Here is a 17,832-nt window from a genome sequence, read left to right as displayed (position 1 = left end):
GTGATCGCCTTGGGGAGGCGTCCTGAAAGGCTGTTTCATATTAGCAGGAGGACAATTGGCCTGATTGTTTCCATCTGGCTGATAAAGCAGCCGTTTGAGCTTTTTTACCAAACTGCTTTTGTAAACGGACAAAGAATGGTTTAATGTATTCTGTAGAAGCAGATTTTACAGATAAGTGTTGCATGATGTTTTTTACATGTCCAACAAAAAGTGAATTAACACATGGAGCCAAAGCTGTTATTGTCCTTGTAGAAGCATGTTTATGGTGTGAATGCACGGCCCTCTGCATAATGTACAACCCCGTGAAGAGCCTGCTGTTGTGTTCTTCCCGCACAAAGTCAATGATGAATTGGAGAGAAGGGATCACTTGACTCCACCAAAGCTGCGGGATGACACAAGTAGACCAGCTACTTAACATTATGGCTGCAACATTAATGACTGGTACAATGGTATATTTCCCCAGAGAGAAGCAGAGGGTCAAATGATAAAATTGCCTTCCTACTCATTAGCTTTATAATGTATATCTGCTCTGTGGCCTCGTTTTGTCATTAATTTATCCAGAATGACACAATGAGCACTCATGATAGGGCTTCTGCAACCTTTTTTATTGTTATTGTAGCTATTATTATTAGTAATGAACCTTTATGCATGTTATTTTGGAATATGGATCAAAATCATCTAATGTGCTTGATTGTGTAAATTCACTTGACTGCATGGTTATCTGCATTACAGTGCCTTTTTCAGCACATTTACACATATTTTTAGAGGAACCCTGCAATAGAAATTCTTCAGCTTAAAGTTTACATCCATTCCCTAAATATTTGGTAGTCCTGCCTATAAACTGTATAACTTGGGTCACATGTTTTTGGTATCCTTCCATAAGCTTCTGACAATAGTCTTCTAAAATTGTGTCACTTCCTTCTGTCAGAACTGGTGTAACAGTATCAGGTTTGTAGGCTGCGTTGTTTGCACATGCCATTTTTAGATCTGCCCACAATTTTTCTCTAGGATTGAGATCAGGGCATTGGGATGGCCACTCCAAGACATTGACATTGTTGTCCCCAAGCCACTTCGTAACTTCTTTGACAGTATAGGGTCATTGTCCATTTGGAAGATCCACCTGCACCCAAGCTTTCACTTCCTGGCTGATGTCTGAAGATGTTGCTTTAATATTCCCACATATAGTCCTTTTCTCATGCTGCCATCTATTTTGTGAAGTGCTGCAAAACAGCCCCACAGCATGATGCTACCACCCCCGTACTTCACAGTTGGGATGGTGTTCCTCCTCCAAACGTAATGATGGTCATTAAGGCCAAACAGTTTGAATTTACTTTCATCAGACCACAAAACTTGTCTCTCAAAAATGTAAGTTTTTGTCCCTTTGTATATTTTGCAAACTTTTTTCTTGTATTGGAGTAACAGCTTGCTCCTCACTGAGTGGCCTCTCAGCCCACGTTGGTTTAGGACTTGTTTTCACTGTGGATAATGACGTTCTCCCAGCTCCAGCCAGCATCTTTACAGGCTCTTTTGCTTTTGTTCTGAGGCTGATTCACACATTTCACACCAAAAAACATTCATCTCTGGGACACAGAGCCCATCTCCATCCTGAGCGATAGCCGGCGAGATATTCCCATGGCATTTGTACTAACGTATGGTTGTTTGAACAGATGAATGTGGCACCTTCAGGCATCTAGAGTTTGTACCCAAGCATGAACCAAAGTTGTGGAGGTCAATAATATTCTTCCTGATATTTTGGCTGACCTCTTTTGATTTTCCCATGATGCCACACAAGGACACAGAGTATTGAGGTGTGCCTTAAAGTGATACTCCGGGATGGAACAAGTTGGTTCCTATCACAAGGTTTAGGGCAGAAATTACCCCTACAGCAGTGATTTTGTGCAGCAGAAGCCCAGGGCACTCGCACCAAAGACCCCTCCCTGCTCCTCTGCTGGTTTCCTATGCATTCAGACGGGGCCAATTTTTACTAGACCAAAAACACAAATAAACGGACTCCCACCGAAAAAGTCTGATATCGGTCTGCATTCACGCTTTATTCAGAGAATTTTCAGCGCGTTACTTTCTCACAAAAACACCGCTAAATAAGGCTCTAGTTCTCATCGTGTCGTAAAACGGCCCTATCTCCTCTGCAGAGCCACAGCTGGCTACGAGGCGCTCGCCGCTTAGTGTATCAGTCCGCACGCACAGCGTCCCAGATATAAACAAACACAGGTAGTCTGCCAGGACAAAGAGACATGATGAGAACTAGAGCCTTATTTAGCGATGTGTTTGTGTGAAAGTAATGCACTGGAAATTCTCTAGATGAAGCGTGAAAGCAGACCGATATCAGACTTTTTCGGTGGGAGTCCATCTATTTGTGTTTTTGGTCAAGCAAAATATGGCCCCGTCGGAGTGCAGAGGAAAGCGGCAGACGAGCAGGGAGGGGGTCTTCAGTGCAAGCGCCCTGGGCTTCTGCTGCACAAAAACACTGCTGTATGGGTAATTTCTGCCCTAAACCTTGTGATAGGACCCAACTTGTTCCATCCCGGAGTATCACTTTAAAATACACCACCAAGTGTGTATCCTATTAACTTCAATTATGTCAGTTGACTATATAGTTCTGAGCGTTATCACATTTTTAAAAGGCAAATTGATCAGTAAATAGCCATTTCTGTTTACACTGCAATGTGCTCTGTGTTATGATGCCATTTTTCCCCATTATAAATGTATATGTTAACATATTTGCTTGTGCACATGTGCGAATCATGCAAGCAGCCTGCTACTGTTGCTAATGCGTGTTCTTTTCATTCATGTTACTTTTCACAGTCTTTACTAAACATGTCAGATTTTTCTCTGGGTGGAGAGCTGTGGACTGCTTTTCACAGTTTTTCATGGTGGAGCTGCAGACTTTAGCGATCACACTGTTGCTGTTGTTGATGCAGCCATGCTTAGCCAGTCACTCTGAAGCAGGCTCATCGACCAAACCACTGGAGATTCCTGTGGAACTTTGGATATTTAAGACGCACAGGGGATGCAGAGGAGACAAAATCTACAAAGGAAGAGACCTGGAGCAAGACGATGGAGGCTTTGGGAGAGGCAATATAAACTGTGTTGTCCCTCCAACTGATCAAACTATGTCTGTTCAACTATTCCAGTTTAAACCTGTGTGTTGTTGGGGAGGACAACACAGAAGAAGAAAGTGGAGACGATCGGAGAAGGAGGAGGTAAGAGTGGGGCAAAATCGATGCTGTCTTTTTGAGGTAACTGTTCTTCAATGCCAACCGAGAGAGAAAGTGTTTGCAGCAAATGTCTCCTCTCTCTGTCAGCAGCAGTTCATGGTAAGCACTTGGGTCAAACTCTCGCTGTATGCCAGAATTCCATATCTACTAAAAAGGCCTGGCCGTGAACTGCTGCTGACAGAAAGAGGAGTTCTTTGCTGCAAACACTTTCTCTCTCAGCTGGCACTGACCAGCAGTCAGACAGCATCGATTTAGCCCCACTCTTGCCTCCTCATCACCCCGATTGTCCTCACTTTCTTCTGCACTGCTCTGCCTTCTGTGGTGTCCTCACTAATACTTTGCCTGGGTTCAAATTGAAGTGACTGAGTAGATGCTGTGTTGATCTAAAAGACAACGACAGCAATCAAAAAGGCCAGACTTTTCTTGCTGTGCAATATTCTTTACCTTCATTTCTGCAGTATAGCATGAAAATTTGAACACCATATCTGCTGCAAAATATGTGTTTCTAGATATTTTTAAAACCAGTTGTGGAAGCCAATCTGTTTTTGTTGTCTCTCCTGTGTTTTAGCCGATAATGTGAGACGCACCATTGCTCTCAGCCAGGCCTACCAGTGCATAAACTTCCTCTGAAAGTAGTGAATGAATGTAAATGTAGCCATACTCAGTCTCAGCGGTCACATTAGCTGCTTCGCTGCTGAGACGGCTGTCTGTCCCTCCATCGCACAACGTTTCATGCTTTGCTGGATTTATTGTCAGTATCAGATATCACACCCCTCTCCGTCTGACCTCTGTGTCTCTCTGTTCTCTCTCCACAGATACGATCTGCCTGTTGGCAAACAAGGAGGGTCATGTATGATTGAAATAGCAGCAGATAATGGCACTGCTCAGCGGATGCAGGAGTTGGTGTCACAGCCCGTGTCAGAGGTAACGTGACCCGTCTGCAGTCAGATCAAGCTTTTGTGCAGTCATCTGTGTAAATTAGCATTTTAAACTCATAATGTTGAGTCCTTGGGGCCAGCCTCTGTTCAGGGGAAACTTAAACAGATAGAAAATATGGTGTTAATTGAAAGGGTTCATCATTTTGTGTGCACTTCTTGGACTCTCAGGAATAAGAGGAAATAGATAAAATGTGTAGCTTGTGTGAGGAGTTTCAAACTGGTTACGAAACAGGCAGAAATCAGAACTAATGCCTTTAAAGCTCACAAGACTGACAGCAACAAGATCGACTGTTTCTTTGTGGCTATTTTTTTTTTTATCTCCAAGCAGCCAGAACAGTTTTAGTTTTTCTTTTTCACATCAGTATTCTTTACTGTTAAGAAGTAACAGGATGAGTCTTCTTAAGAAACGGTCCACTGGGGGCGCCAAATCAAATTTTCTTTTCAAAAAAAAGGATTTTGTTCATAAAATGATGACAAACTTTGACAATACTTTAAAGTTTTATAGGACCAAGTGTATTTGTTGTTTTTTTGTTTGTTTTTTTTTTTGGTTGCAATGGGGTAAGCTCATTCACCAAAAAAAATCCTGTTTGAAATTCCAACGTCGCTCCAGCTCTTTGTTAGGCATGAGAAAAAGCCATCACGATGGTGAAATAAACATTTTGAGTGAGAGGTCAAGAGTTTGAAGACCTCATCACAAAGCAGGCTGTAATATCACAAGGGAGGATTTTAACTGCTCTGCGAAGCTGTAAATCATTTTTTGCTTGTAAGACAACAGCAATGGTGTTCTGGTTACAAAGTAATCAATGTTAGTATGCACTCTTTGACCCGTCGCTCTGGCACTTTGAAAGAAAATATATCACAGTAAAAGTTAAACAAGTTCCAATGATTAGTTTGATGAACAACTTGGTGGTATTTGTCTGGAGCTGTCTGCCTCAGAGTGACCCACAGTTCTTAGAAAGGTGTCTGCCGTTAGGAATGTGTCTGCGTATTCAGGCCAGACATATTCTTCACACAGCAGCCAAGACACCTAGACACCCACTACCGGCTACTCGCTATGGCTGCTTCTCTTTATGTCATGGATTCCTTCACACCTTTTATTTCATGGTATACACCCTTTTTCTTAAAATTTATTTGATAGAAGAGGGATACATATGCAAAATCTAGCAATACCAACCAGATTTGTGCTGGAGAGCGAATGGTTGCAATATGGAATGGGTTAAGTGAAGTGAAGGCATCACTACTATTGACAATGAAAGTAACCAGCAAAAGTTTAGTGGCAAGGTTACTTGACCCTAACTGATATTTTAGTAATGTGCACTTTTGTTGTGTTTAGACTCCTGACTTTAAACTAAAATGCCTGGCATGTCTCTATTTCCTTCCATTGAAGGAAGTGATGCCAACATAGCTCAGTCAGCATCTGCCGAGAATGGGCTTGAAAACCCAGCACCGGAAACAAATGGGTCACATCACAGAGACCACATCCATTTATTATCCATTATACATCTATGAGTTGTACAATTCTTGTATTAGTTTGATGTGCATGTTCACAGTTATAGAGAGTCAACGTTTTATTTTAACCAATGAAATGAATCGGGCCTTAATCCTCCTAGAAATTGAGTACTTGCACATAAATCAGCAGGCAAGAACTAAATATAATGACACACAGCATGTTTGTTTTTAAACAGTCTTTGGTGAAGATGAGTTTTCAAATCTGGCTCATCGGCATAATGATAGAATAATAGCCTTTACAGAGAGATTTGCTCCTCTTATTAGGGTACTTTATTATTGTGTCTGCTGATACTTGTGTCTTACAACACTACCTGTTAAAACGATGCTGTAAATACTGCTATTGGCCAATTTATGTGAGATTATAGCACATTGTTGCTACCTGTGGATTTCTCACTGTAGTATTATTATACTCATCAAGCTGCATCATCCTAACTAGCTTACCCATATGTTATCAAAGACGACCTATCACACAGTACTAGAGTAACAGCAGCTGTTTATCAGTGAGGAACACCCGCTCTTCTTAAAAATATGTGCAGCTGTTATTTCATTAACCAAGATGATCACACGTGGCAAACAATGTCCTCATCCTACCTTTTAATCACAGGCTGGGCTGTTTCATTCTGGCTCATTAGTTTGATTAACAACACCTATATTTGTTATTAAATTAATAATTCTGTTTTTCACTGTCAAAGATGCAGAGAGAGGTTCAACCTTCCCACAGGCTTAACTTGTCTCTCCCTGTGATTTATGGCCTTCTAATTTGAGATCTTTTCTTCCTTTCTTTTCATTTTTCTTTTTTTAATATGGTATTCATTAAAGTGTTTTTAGCTTCAGTAATTCTTCTTATTTGTTGACACTTATCAGCCAATTTTTCCAAAGGATTACTGCAATGCTTTAAAGATGCACTGATTAAATGGGTTTTAGTTTTAGTTTGTCAACACCAGTCAAAATAAGACTGATACTCAAATTTGGCAACAGAAGAGGCCTGCATCTCTTTGACTTTGTATGGTGGCTGTAAAGGACAACACAACACAGCAACAGAGAGAACTCTAAGGTTCCTCAGATGTACTCTGCATATCACCTGTAGTAATAATAGAAACATCACAAAAAGTAGTCTTTAAGCATCCAGGCAAAGTAGCCTGTATGGAGAGCAAAAGCAGGCCACCCTGTAATGACATCCTGGCTCGTATAGGTGGTAATCTAATGATTATTTACATCTTTAACTGTTAACTTTCATATAAGTTCATCCAGTAATTGTGTTTAAATTGGACAGACTTCAACATCAATGCCAACATTAAAACCGTTTTGCTACAATGTATTGTAAATTACATTGATAAAGTCTAAGAGACATCACCACTGTCAGCAGAACCCACATTGAAACTACTCGACTCAACCTATCCTTGTTTGCATTAGGATGAGGTAAACAGGCGGGCCTTTAGGGCACAGTCACACTGGCAAACCACACTGTGCTTAAGCACACTTCAGCCCTAAAGTCCAGTTTGTTTGTCCAGTATGACCGCAAGTGTGACGTGCTTAAGCCAATTGATCTCTCTGCTTTGGCATGCCTCAGAGAGGTGTGCTTCAGCGCGGTTCACTTCATGCAAGAGCACAAGACATGAAGTATGATCCATGCGACCACTCCTCTCAGCAATCGTTGTGAATCACATAAAAGTCTCTTGTTTTGGTGCAGTGTTTTCTGTGTCTCACTGACTCTGATGAGATAGTGCTTCATGTAAACAGATGCTTCATGATGATATAGTAGGGCCATGCGTGTGCCTTACGTCTGGTCCATATTGGCGTAATGTGACCGCAGGCTGTGCTCTCCAGTGGGGAATGGCGTAATCGTGTTTGAGCAAAGCATGGTTCGAATGGCCAGCATGACCGTGCCTTGTCTCTTTGCAGACAGCCACACCTGTCAGTCAAGTCAGCCATGCCTTTATTTGGTCAAACCTTGTAAAAGAAAAATGATGAAAACACAGAGCATTAAAAAAGTTCACCTTCCCTACAGCAATGTCAATAGAGCAATGAATTACTATGTCATTACTTTTTTTTTTTCCCCAAATGGGTTGGGCTTAACCCGTCCAAATTCTTTACTCTTACAGCCTTAATAAAAACAAGAAACTATGGACCAGTGCCAGTGTTTCTGAACTTGTTGTTTCACTTACATCCAGCACTAATTTATTTTTAATTTATTTCAAACCGTCATTTTAATTATTATTTTTAATGACCATACTGTACCTATTTATTTATTCATTATGACATGTGCTGCAGACCTCTTGCCAAAGAGATCCAGATTTCAATGGGTTTTTATCTGGTTAAATATAGGTTAAAAGAAAAAAAATGAAATGAAATGTAAGTGTCTTTGCATCCAGCCTCTTGTACATGCATAGAGAACTGCAGGTTTTAGCACTTCCACATGGATTTCATTTCTCATAGCCTGAGATGGCTCGGCTCAATCCTGTCTGTCTTACTGTTATACGACCAGGGTTTGGATCCTATTTCTATCCCAGGTCAACCACCTCAGTGATGTGAATTCCAGCTCAGTTTAGTAATCCAGATCATTTAGCCCAGCAGGAACTGACTCTTTTGGCTCCCATCTCACTAACACACAGTCTCGCCCTCCAAGATCAGCATAGATGTTCTCAACAACAACAAACAGTTTAGTGATTCAAAAATCAATTTTCAGATTAACATCCATTGATATAAATGGATTAACCAGTGTGGGTCAGCTCTAGAAATTATTTTTTTCTTTTTAATCTTCACTGATGTTTCTTCTGGCCACCAAAGCTTGGAGCTTAAATTTTACAGTAAATAGAGAAGATAAAACTCACGAGTTTGATATCAACTATTACTGAAGCTACTGTACAGCTCCAAAGCAAACTCCCTGTAGCCCTCTCAGGATCATAATGTCAGCCGTTAATGAGGGTTGTTATTGTCTGCTGCCACTGAACTCCCGACAAACTCTACCACCAGAAGTTATGAGTAAGTCTCGGTAATGATGAAAATGTTGGACAGAAAAGTTAATTTCATGCACAGAATAAAGTTTGGCAGTTCACACTACAGGCCAGCATACAGCAGAGGGAGGAAAGTTTTGCATCAGTTTAAATGAGGTCTTAAATACTTGGGAACAGCACTGAAAGTCTTACTGCTGGATTTTTAGCTTTGGTCATTTAGATAAAGCAAGCTTTAACTTCTCTATTTAAAAAAAAACAACAACAATATTTGCCCGTCTTTCTTAGTGTGGACGAGTTAAACTGGCCCAGAAGTGCATCACAACACCATGTAGAAATAAAATTATTAAACACAGACATATTCAGCTGCACTACCTTCAGACAGCTGGAGAATCAGCTTACTGCACTCATGAAGTTTGTGTGTGTGTGCTGTGCGTCCACTCACAGAGTCATGAATATTACATCAGCAGAGCTCTCAAATGGACCCTTCTCATAAACACGGTAAACACACTTGAAGGCACCATAAAGCCTCTCCCACATCAGCCTGTTGTTATCATGAAGCTCCAGTGGCTCATAGCTGTGTGAATCACATAAAAATACAGTTAAGCTGATAGCAAACGGATCCAGACACAGATGCTTATTTTCGCGGAATCCAGAGCTTTGTTAAATATGGTTTCAGGGCTTTTAACTTTCTACAGACATTACATACACGTTCCCGCGGATCCTGTCATCTGTGCCTTTAAGCAGTTCAGTGACATAACTGCTGCATGTTTGTATGAAGCTAAAACCTGCTAATAACCACATAGTGTTACTGAACACCAGATGCCTAACACCTTTCCTGGAACACCAGCTTGATGAATGTTACATTCAAAGAACATGAAAGCTGAATAAATTCTCGACTGACGGCTCTTATTTTATAACGTTTAATGAAAATGGAAAACATTAAGATTCAGCATCGTTTGAATGTTCACGTTGTCAGTGCAGTAAAGGATTATGTTATTGTCATAAATGCCTGGCTATCATCAGCATAGCTTTGAATATCTCAATGTAATGTAACATAACTTTACCAAAGTATTGACAGAAGTGTTTGTCGGACATGCAGCCTTCAGTAACAACACAACCATGTCAGTCAGATGCAGAACTTCCGCACTACATACATGGCATAAAAGCCCTGAGCTGTTTAACAATAACTTTTAAAATTAAAACCAGAACTTATATCCATTGCTGTAGGGCTCAAGTGTCTGATGTGGTGGTGATATAAAATAAGAATCTATCCATACCAGTTTGAAAAAAAGAAAGCTAAATGTTGAGTAAGAATATTTTTGCTTTTTCTGAAAAAAAAAAAAAAAAAAAAGACCAATCAGCATTGTTTACAAATAAGATAAGATAAGATAAGATAAGATAAGATAAGATAAGATGAGATAAGATAAGATAAGATAAGATAAGATAAGATAACATAACATAACATAACATAACATAACATAACATAACATAACATAACATAACATAACATAACATAACATAACATAACATAACATAACATAACATAACATAACATAACATAACATAACATAACATAACATAACATAACATAACATAACATAACATAACATAACATAACATAACATAACATAACATATACTTTATTGATCCCCGGAGGGAAATTCATGTTGTTTGGGCTCTCTTCCAAGCAAAGAATTGTACACTCTGATGGCTGCAGGGATCTTCGGTACCTTTCGGTCCTGCAGCGCACAGAGGTAAGACGTCCCCTGCTGCTGATTCTCTGGACTATGATGGTGTGAAGTGGGTGATCAGAGTGACGGATGATGGCCTCCACTTTCTTCTGTGTATACCTTTCCACCACAGCCTCCAGTGAGTCCAAACTGGATCCAACCACAGAGCTAGCTCTCTTCACCAGCTTTTCCAGTCGCCTCTTGTCCTTCTGCTTTAAACTATTTCCCCAGCAGACTGCACCATAAAACAAAGCACTGGCTACCACAGACTGATAAAATATATAAATATATAAACAGCTTGGTAATGACCTGTAAGCACTATCAGGTTCATATAGCTCCCCCTGTCATTTTCCTATCTCACTGTGGTGGTGCTTCATACATTTTGGGGGATGTTTGCAGGTTTTCCCTGTTTCTAGCCTACTTGTGTACAGAGTGAGCCAGCTGGAAGACTATGATACTTATATGTTAGGGATGGTTTCAGTCTGGAATCTGCCTCAAATACATTTAACGAATTGGACTCTTGAGAAGGATTGCAGAGGAACTATATGAGTGATAGTAATTAGTGGTTGCAATTGTTGCACATGGCACATGAGCACATAGTGCTTTTATGTGAAGTCAAAGAAGTAAAATAAAGAGGTAAAATATATCCATAGCTATCACAGATTGAGTTTTTTTTCTTCACTTGGAGTTAAGCCTGGTTACTCCTTCTGTGTCCATGTGTCTGTAGTACTCTGTAGTAGTCCACACTCTGCAGTACCCCTCCGAGGCACATGAGGGCAGTGTGGTCTGTAAGAATGTGAGACATCTGCTTCCGCTGCCTCTGCGTTTATTGATTGCTTTTTTGTTATGATTTGAGAGTATTATATTATTTCCAAGCTGACACATGTTGCCATTGATGGTAAAGCAAGTATAACAAAGAAAAACAGAGAGAAGACATTGAATGAGGCGTAATGTGCAGCCATTCCACAGATAGTTACACAAAACATGATGCTGTTCAACAGACCAGTCATAGGGTTTGTGGTCTGCAGTACATGACCTGGTGTAACATGTTGTTACATGTTGGAGGAGGAACGGGTCTGCTACATGGTTAGGTCTCTGATCAACTTAAGGCATTGGTTCTACGCAGAGGTACAAACTTACCTTTAAAGTGATACTCTGGGATGGAACAAGTTGAGTCCTATCACAAGGTTTAGGGCAGAAATTACCCCTACAGCAGTGTTTTTGTGCAGCAGAAGCCCAGAGCGCACGCACAAAACACCCCCCCCCCCCCCTGCTCGTCAGCCAGTTTCTTCTGCACTCAGACAGGGCCATATTTTACTTGACCAAAAGCACAAATAAACAGACTCCCACCGAAAAAATCTGATATTGGTCTGCATTCACGCTTTATTTAGAGAATTTTCAGCACGTTACTTTCACACAAAAAACGCCGCGAAATAAGGCTCTAGTTGTCATTGTGTCGTAAAATGGTGCTACCTCCGCTGCAGAGCCACAGCTGGCTACAAGGCGCTCGCCGCTTAGTGTATCAGTCCGCGCGCGAAGCGTGCCAGATATAAACAAACGCAGGTAGTCTGCCAGGACAAAGAGACATGATGAGAACTAGAGCCTTATTTAGTGGTGTTTTTGTGTGAAAGCGCGTTGAAAATTCTCTAAATAAAGTGTGAATGCAGACCGATATCAGATTTTTTTGGTGGGAGTCCGTTTATTTGTGTTTTTGGTCAAGTAAAATATGGCCCCGTCTGAGTGCAGAGGAAACCGGCTGACGAGCAGGGAGGGGGTGTTTGGTTCAAGCGCACTTTGCTTCTGCTGCACAAAAACACTGCTGCAGGGGTAATTTCTGCCCTAAACCTTGTGATAGGACCCAACTTGTTCCATCCCGGAGTATCACTTTAAGGTCACACCTCTTTATAATCTCTTTTGTCCACTTTTTTTTATTAATCAGCAGCAAAGCATTGTTGGGAGCTTCCAGTTTTATTATTTTAACTAAGACAGACCAAATAAAAGTTTTAGGAAAGATAATGTTACTATATTGGATCACAAAGTCTGATCGCCTTACTGAATGACTTCAATATGAAGAAAAGGGGTTTGACTTAAAAACATAACATTTACTATTTATGGACTACAACAACATTGAAATGTGTTTTTTTCAGCAGAATATGATGTTGTAGGCCAGGGATGTATTAAAAAATTTGCCACAAGCTGCCTCAGCTCCCTACTGACAAAACCTTTTTAGGTGCAAACTAATCTGCCTTGACAAGACTTTAAAACCCAAATCTAAAAGGGCAGGAAGACACAGAGAAGCCACCAGACATCTGTTTAATGTCATACTACTTGTTATATAAAAAATGTTTCAACAAATTTTTAAGGCCAAATTTTAATGAAATAAGGTGCCATCTGTTCCTTTAAGCAGCCATATCTCTGTACTCTGAGGGGTTTATTTTCATCATAGGATAAGGTCTGTTTTCATGATACACTCATTAGGTGACATACTTTGAAAGGAGTTGAAAGACCCCATTGGTTTGCTTTTCATGAAACAATCACCCACGGTGTGAGAACAGAAGTGTTATACAGACCTGCAAACAGACGGTAGCTTCACTGTTCATTTTAATGACTGGGGTCAGAGTTGCTGAATGAAATACGTTATTAAGCTCTAATATGAGACAGTCTTGTGTTGCATCTTTTATGCGGCCTCACTTGGGCTGCAGTAGCAGACACACAATTACGCCTTACTCATTAAAGTGACTGTTATGGTACGAGCAGCTGCAAGTTCACAGAATTTATCTACATTAATTCAACCCAATTACCTCGCAGATCAAAGAAAGCTTGCAGCGTTTATTTTTTATTTCACCTCTTCTTATTGCATTAGGGTTGTGTGTTATCATATGGTGTGAGGAGGACTGAAAGAGAAAAGCCTGTTACATGTGTAGGTCATTTTACAACCTGAGAGCAGCTTTTAATCTGCCTTGTTGCTCCTAATTTATCATAAGGTCCTGCTAATGAAATAATCATGTTAATGAATTCACACATACTGATTCTGAATGAGTGTTGCTGTCAAGTTTAAAGGGAGGCATATGTTGTGAAATGTAATCTGACTTACTAAATACTAAAGCTGTCACTATTTCTTCTGTTTTTTTTTGTTTTCCATAAAGGGAAGCTTTGGGCCACTATTTCTTGGGGATGTTTCATCTCACTGGGAGATGCATGACAGAACCGCAAAGGGTGCAAGAAGATTCATCGGGTGTATCAAAGAACTTCGGGTCAACTCGAAAGAGATTTACCTGATGGGTGAGGCAGTGAGAGGGAGGAACATCAAGAACTGTGACCCACCTGTCTGCCAGCATCTTCCCTGTCGGAACGGAGGAACTTGCATCAGGTACTGGGTCATTTTTCACATGAGGGGGAAAATAAGTTGACAATGAAGCAGGCTAAAATGTTATATGATGACTTTGGAAGATATGAAAAAGCTGCTGCCAGAGGGTAAGTGCAAGTCAATTTGTCAATTCAACCACTGTTTACATTTTCTGTTGCTACTGAGTGGTGCATTTGACGGTTTTGGAAAGCAGTGATGTTTAACCAGTGAGTGCTTTAAATATATGAGCAAGAGATAGTAGTTGTCCACAGGGGGCACCAAAAACATGTTGAACCTTTAGTCCCTTACAGAAGTTTTGAGAAAAATCCCACTTTTTTTTTTTTTTTTTTTTTTTTTTTTATTGGTGATGGAAACAAAAAAATGTCGTGGTATCTGCAATTACATGTAAATTTATAGAAAAGATACAATGTTTTGATCTTATATTTGTTACGATTTAAAGTGCAGATGAAATTATATTCAGAAAACTGAAAAAAAGGTTAAACATTTATTTAATATCAAAAATGTGATTTTTAACAAAATCGTAGCTGCCACCAATTTAATTAAACTCCCTCAGTGTTTTAGAGTCAACATTTTTTACCATTATACTTTTAGTGGACAGGTACAAGGCTGTCAGTCTTTTATTAATTTCACCAAAAAATCTTGAATTTTAGAGATTAATAGGGTTATTTTTTTTTAGGACTAGAAATAGAAAGCCTGTTGAATGAATGGGCTAAAAATGCCAACAATGACAAATGAGTTTATTTGAAGATTTTAGTAAAAGAGTTCAGACTTTGTCTGGATGTAGTGTAATAGAGATATTATATTCCTAACACACTGATTAATAGTTTTACATGTTAAAGTCCAAAGCCTTGTCAGCCCTTGTGATGAATGGCTAAAACTAATTGAACATTGCAGCCTTATATTCTGACTGATTTGAAAGATTTCAGAGGTATTTATTCTGGGCTCAACTTTAATTTAAGGCTAAGGAGTTAAAACTAGTTACAAAACTGATTGAAATGGTTTCATCTGCATGACATACAAAAGGCAAAAAAAAAAAATACATGGCACTTTGTGTCAGAAACTGCTGCTGCAGGATTTTCCATCGGAAAGAGTCCCAACATGAGATACATCAACTGATAAAAGCAGAATGTAAAATAGTATTAAAAGCACATCACAGGAGCTTTTGAGTGCACACAGGTATGAAATTGAGAAGCTGGTTGAGCAGTTGGTAGAGGAGGTGTCCCATGTCCAGAAGTTATGTCCTCATCACTGTGGTCACATGCCATCCTGCAATCTCTCCAATGCATTTCTCTGTACAGTACTTACATTAAGATTTAATCATCATGTGTTTCTATTCATGTGAAAAGAAAGTCTGCCAAAAATGGAAAAGCACGGTCGACCTGCTGTTACCTTTCGACCCATGTTACCCAGCATGAAGCAGGCCTGCCAAAGCCTCCCTGTCTCTTCTATGCATATGTATTCCAGTTTAAATTGTTTCCCCCAATCTCTACAGACATGAATGGAGCTGTGGCTGTGCATCAGCAGCTTTGAGCACAAACTAACCCACACAGCCAGCTAGTGAAATTCCAGTTTTGGCAAAAGAACCAGCCATTTCTTCATGCAAAGCTGTTCAGTTTTCTGCTTCTCCTTATCTTTGCTGTAGAATTTCCATTTAGAACTGTTTTAGGCTAACTGTACACCCTGAGATTATGGACTGGGACTCTATCAGCAAAACACATGACTTGATTTTTAATTGCATCAGAGAATGAAATCTTTCATCGAAGTATTTCAGGTTTGACTCCATCCTAGAAAAATGAAATATGTCTTGTTTGTGGTAAAGTTTGGCAGCTGTATGTAAGTAACACATGTATACTGTGTTACATCCAAACTCTCCCAGTTTGGCGAGAAACAAACTGGTGCAGGCTTTCAGCTTTGTAGGCAGAATAATCATCTTTTTTAAGTTGTAGTGCTCTGTTTTTCTTTAGTGCTGCACCAATTAAATGGCCAGTTCTTCCAGAAATGTGCAGTCGAGAAAGAAAACTGCCGGCTGCAGTGTGATAGCGCCTGCTCTCTGCGGGTTCAGAGTTGGCTCAGTGAGGAGGAGGAGAAGAAGAAGAAGAAGAAGAAGAAGAAGAAGAAGAAGAAGAAGAAGAAGAAGAAGAAGAAGAAGAAGAAGAAGATTTTTTTCTCCCCCTTCTTCTCACAGAGGTCAAAGAATGGTTTGAGCTTTCTGCTCAGTTTAGATTTTTCAGATTCAACTTCCTGACTTGACTGCTGGATTTCGTTTTGACATCATTTAACATTTAATGCAGAAAAAAGGAATGGCCAACAGCAGATACGAACATCCTATGCTGGCGAAAAACAGAGTGAAGGAAACTATGTTTGACAATGTTGTCAGTTTTTACACCAGAGGAGATATCCTTACCATCGCTTAACTTACAAGCTACTCCTACAGTAAAACACAATATCTCAAAGTCCACAGCAAACTATAGAGAGATGAGGAAGGAGGAGAAAATTGAGCAAGGGGAAAGAACTGTAAAATGGAAGAAAATTAAAAGAAAAGAATATAACATGGATAAAAAAAGGAGAAGAACAAGATGATGATGATGATAATATTGATGATGATAAAGAACATCAGAAGCAAAAAAAAAAAAAGTGAGGAAGAAAAGGGTAAAGAGACTAACAGGAAAGTGAGAAAGCAGGATGTAAAGAAGCAAAAGAATAATGAGAAAAGGGGAAGAAAAAAGAAAGGAGAGGTTAAGCAAGCAGAAAAAAAGGATGAAAAAAAAGAGAAGAATCAAAAGGAAAAATTCAAAGGGAGGTCGTTGAGATGCAAAAGAAAAGTGAGTAAGTAGACAAATAAAGAGGGGTACGGAAAAGGAAAAGGCAGAAAAAGAAAAGAGGAGGGATAACAAGGTAGGAAAGCGAAGGAAAGATAAGGAAAGAGAAGTAGAGGAGGAAAAGAAACAAATGAAAGAAGTGGAAGAAGAGTAAAAGAAAAAAAGAAAAGGTGGGAGAACAAAAAGAGAACAAAATAAACAATAGGAAACAACAGGCAGTGAAGCAAAATAAAGGGAGGGAGAGTAAGAAAGGAAGAGGAAAATAAGCCATAGTTAAAGAGGGAGAATGAAAAAAAAACAAAAGGAAAAGAGGAAGAAGAAAGAGGAAAGGAAGCAAAGGGAAAGAAAAAAAGGAGAGAAAGAAAATGAAAGGACAAAAGATGAAGAAGAATTCAAAAAAACAGACAAGGAAGGAGGAGGAAAAGAATTTTAAGGAAAAAAAGAGGAAGAAGTAGAAGAAGAGGTTGAAGTAGGGAACGTTGATAAGCAAGCTAAGAAAGAGCTATGAGAAGGAAACAAAGATGAACAGGAGGAAAGAAAGAGATTGAACAGTGATTTAAAGGAGAAAGGAGAGTCAGAAGTTAAAGATGGAAGGAATAAAAGGAGCAGAGGAAGTGAGAAGGTGAAGAAGGATCAGAATCATGGAAAGAATCATGGAGGACAAGGAGGAGATATTTTTTCCTTGGATATTTCACAAATGGATGTGCAAATAAAATACTCATTAACCATCAAGAACTCGTACACATTAAATAAAGCTGAAGAGAAAAAAGTAAAAGGTTTAAACGAGTACAGATAGTTTAAATGAGGCGGTTCTTCAAACTGTGCCATAAGGAGCTGACGACTCAGAGAAGCTGTTGTCAGTGTGAGAGAGAGGAGAGCTGGAAAGCAGACTTTGAAAGTAGAGGCTGTGTCAGAAGACTGAAGACTAACCAGAGGACTGTTTGAAAGCTGAAGTGCTGATACAAAAGGCTCATCCTGTCTTTATTCTGGGGTCTGGAACAGCCAGCGGGCCTAACCCGACACGTCTTAGAAGTCTTTTTGGAGAATGAAAACTACAGTAATGCTCTTCAGCACCTGCTCATATGAAGACTTATATGTCATCAGTAAGGTTTTAAAAATGGATCTTAAACAGTCACTTACATGAAGCTCATATAATGCTCTTTCACCTCATGTTATGCAGAAAACCCTAGGCATCACACTATAACATAACTGCTGCTTTTATTAAACAGGATATGAAACAGCACTCTGTGAATATTGGAATATAAACGACTCCGAGCAG

The 17,832-nt window shown here is 39.7% G+C and overlaps 1 protein-coding gene across 1 annotated transcript in view; it reads left to right on the top strand.

Moving 5' to 3' along the window:
- Positions 1-17,832, top strand: part of eys (eyes shut homolog) — a 265,468-nt gene that overhangs the window by 216,073 nt on the left and 31,563 nt on the right. Inside the window, exons 42-43 of the mRNA XM_074676533.1 lie at positions 4,052-4,160; positions 13,514-13,737. Of these exons, the coding sequence (XP_074532634.1) occupies positions 4,052-4,160; positions 13,514-13,737 (333 nt within the window). The remainder of the gene's footprint in view (positions 1-4,051; positions 4,161-13,513; positions 13,738-17,832) is intronic.

This window comes from Halichoeres trimaculatus, unplaced genomic scaffold (genome assembly GCF_033239565.1).
Source record: "Halichoeres trimaculatus isolate MK-OKI-2021-1 unplaced genomic scaffold, fHalTri1.1 fHalTri1_scaffold_8, whole genome shotgun sequence".
NCBI classification, from domain to species: domain Eukaryota; kingdom Metazoa; phylum Chordata; class Actinopteri; order Labriformes; family Labridae; genus Halichoeres; species Halichoeres trimaculatus.
This window is presented reverse-complemented; position numbering and strand designations above follow the sequence as displayed.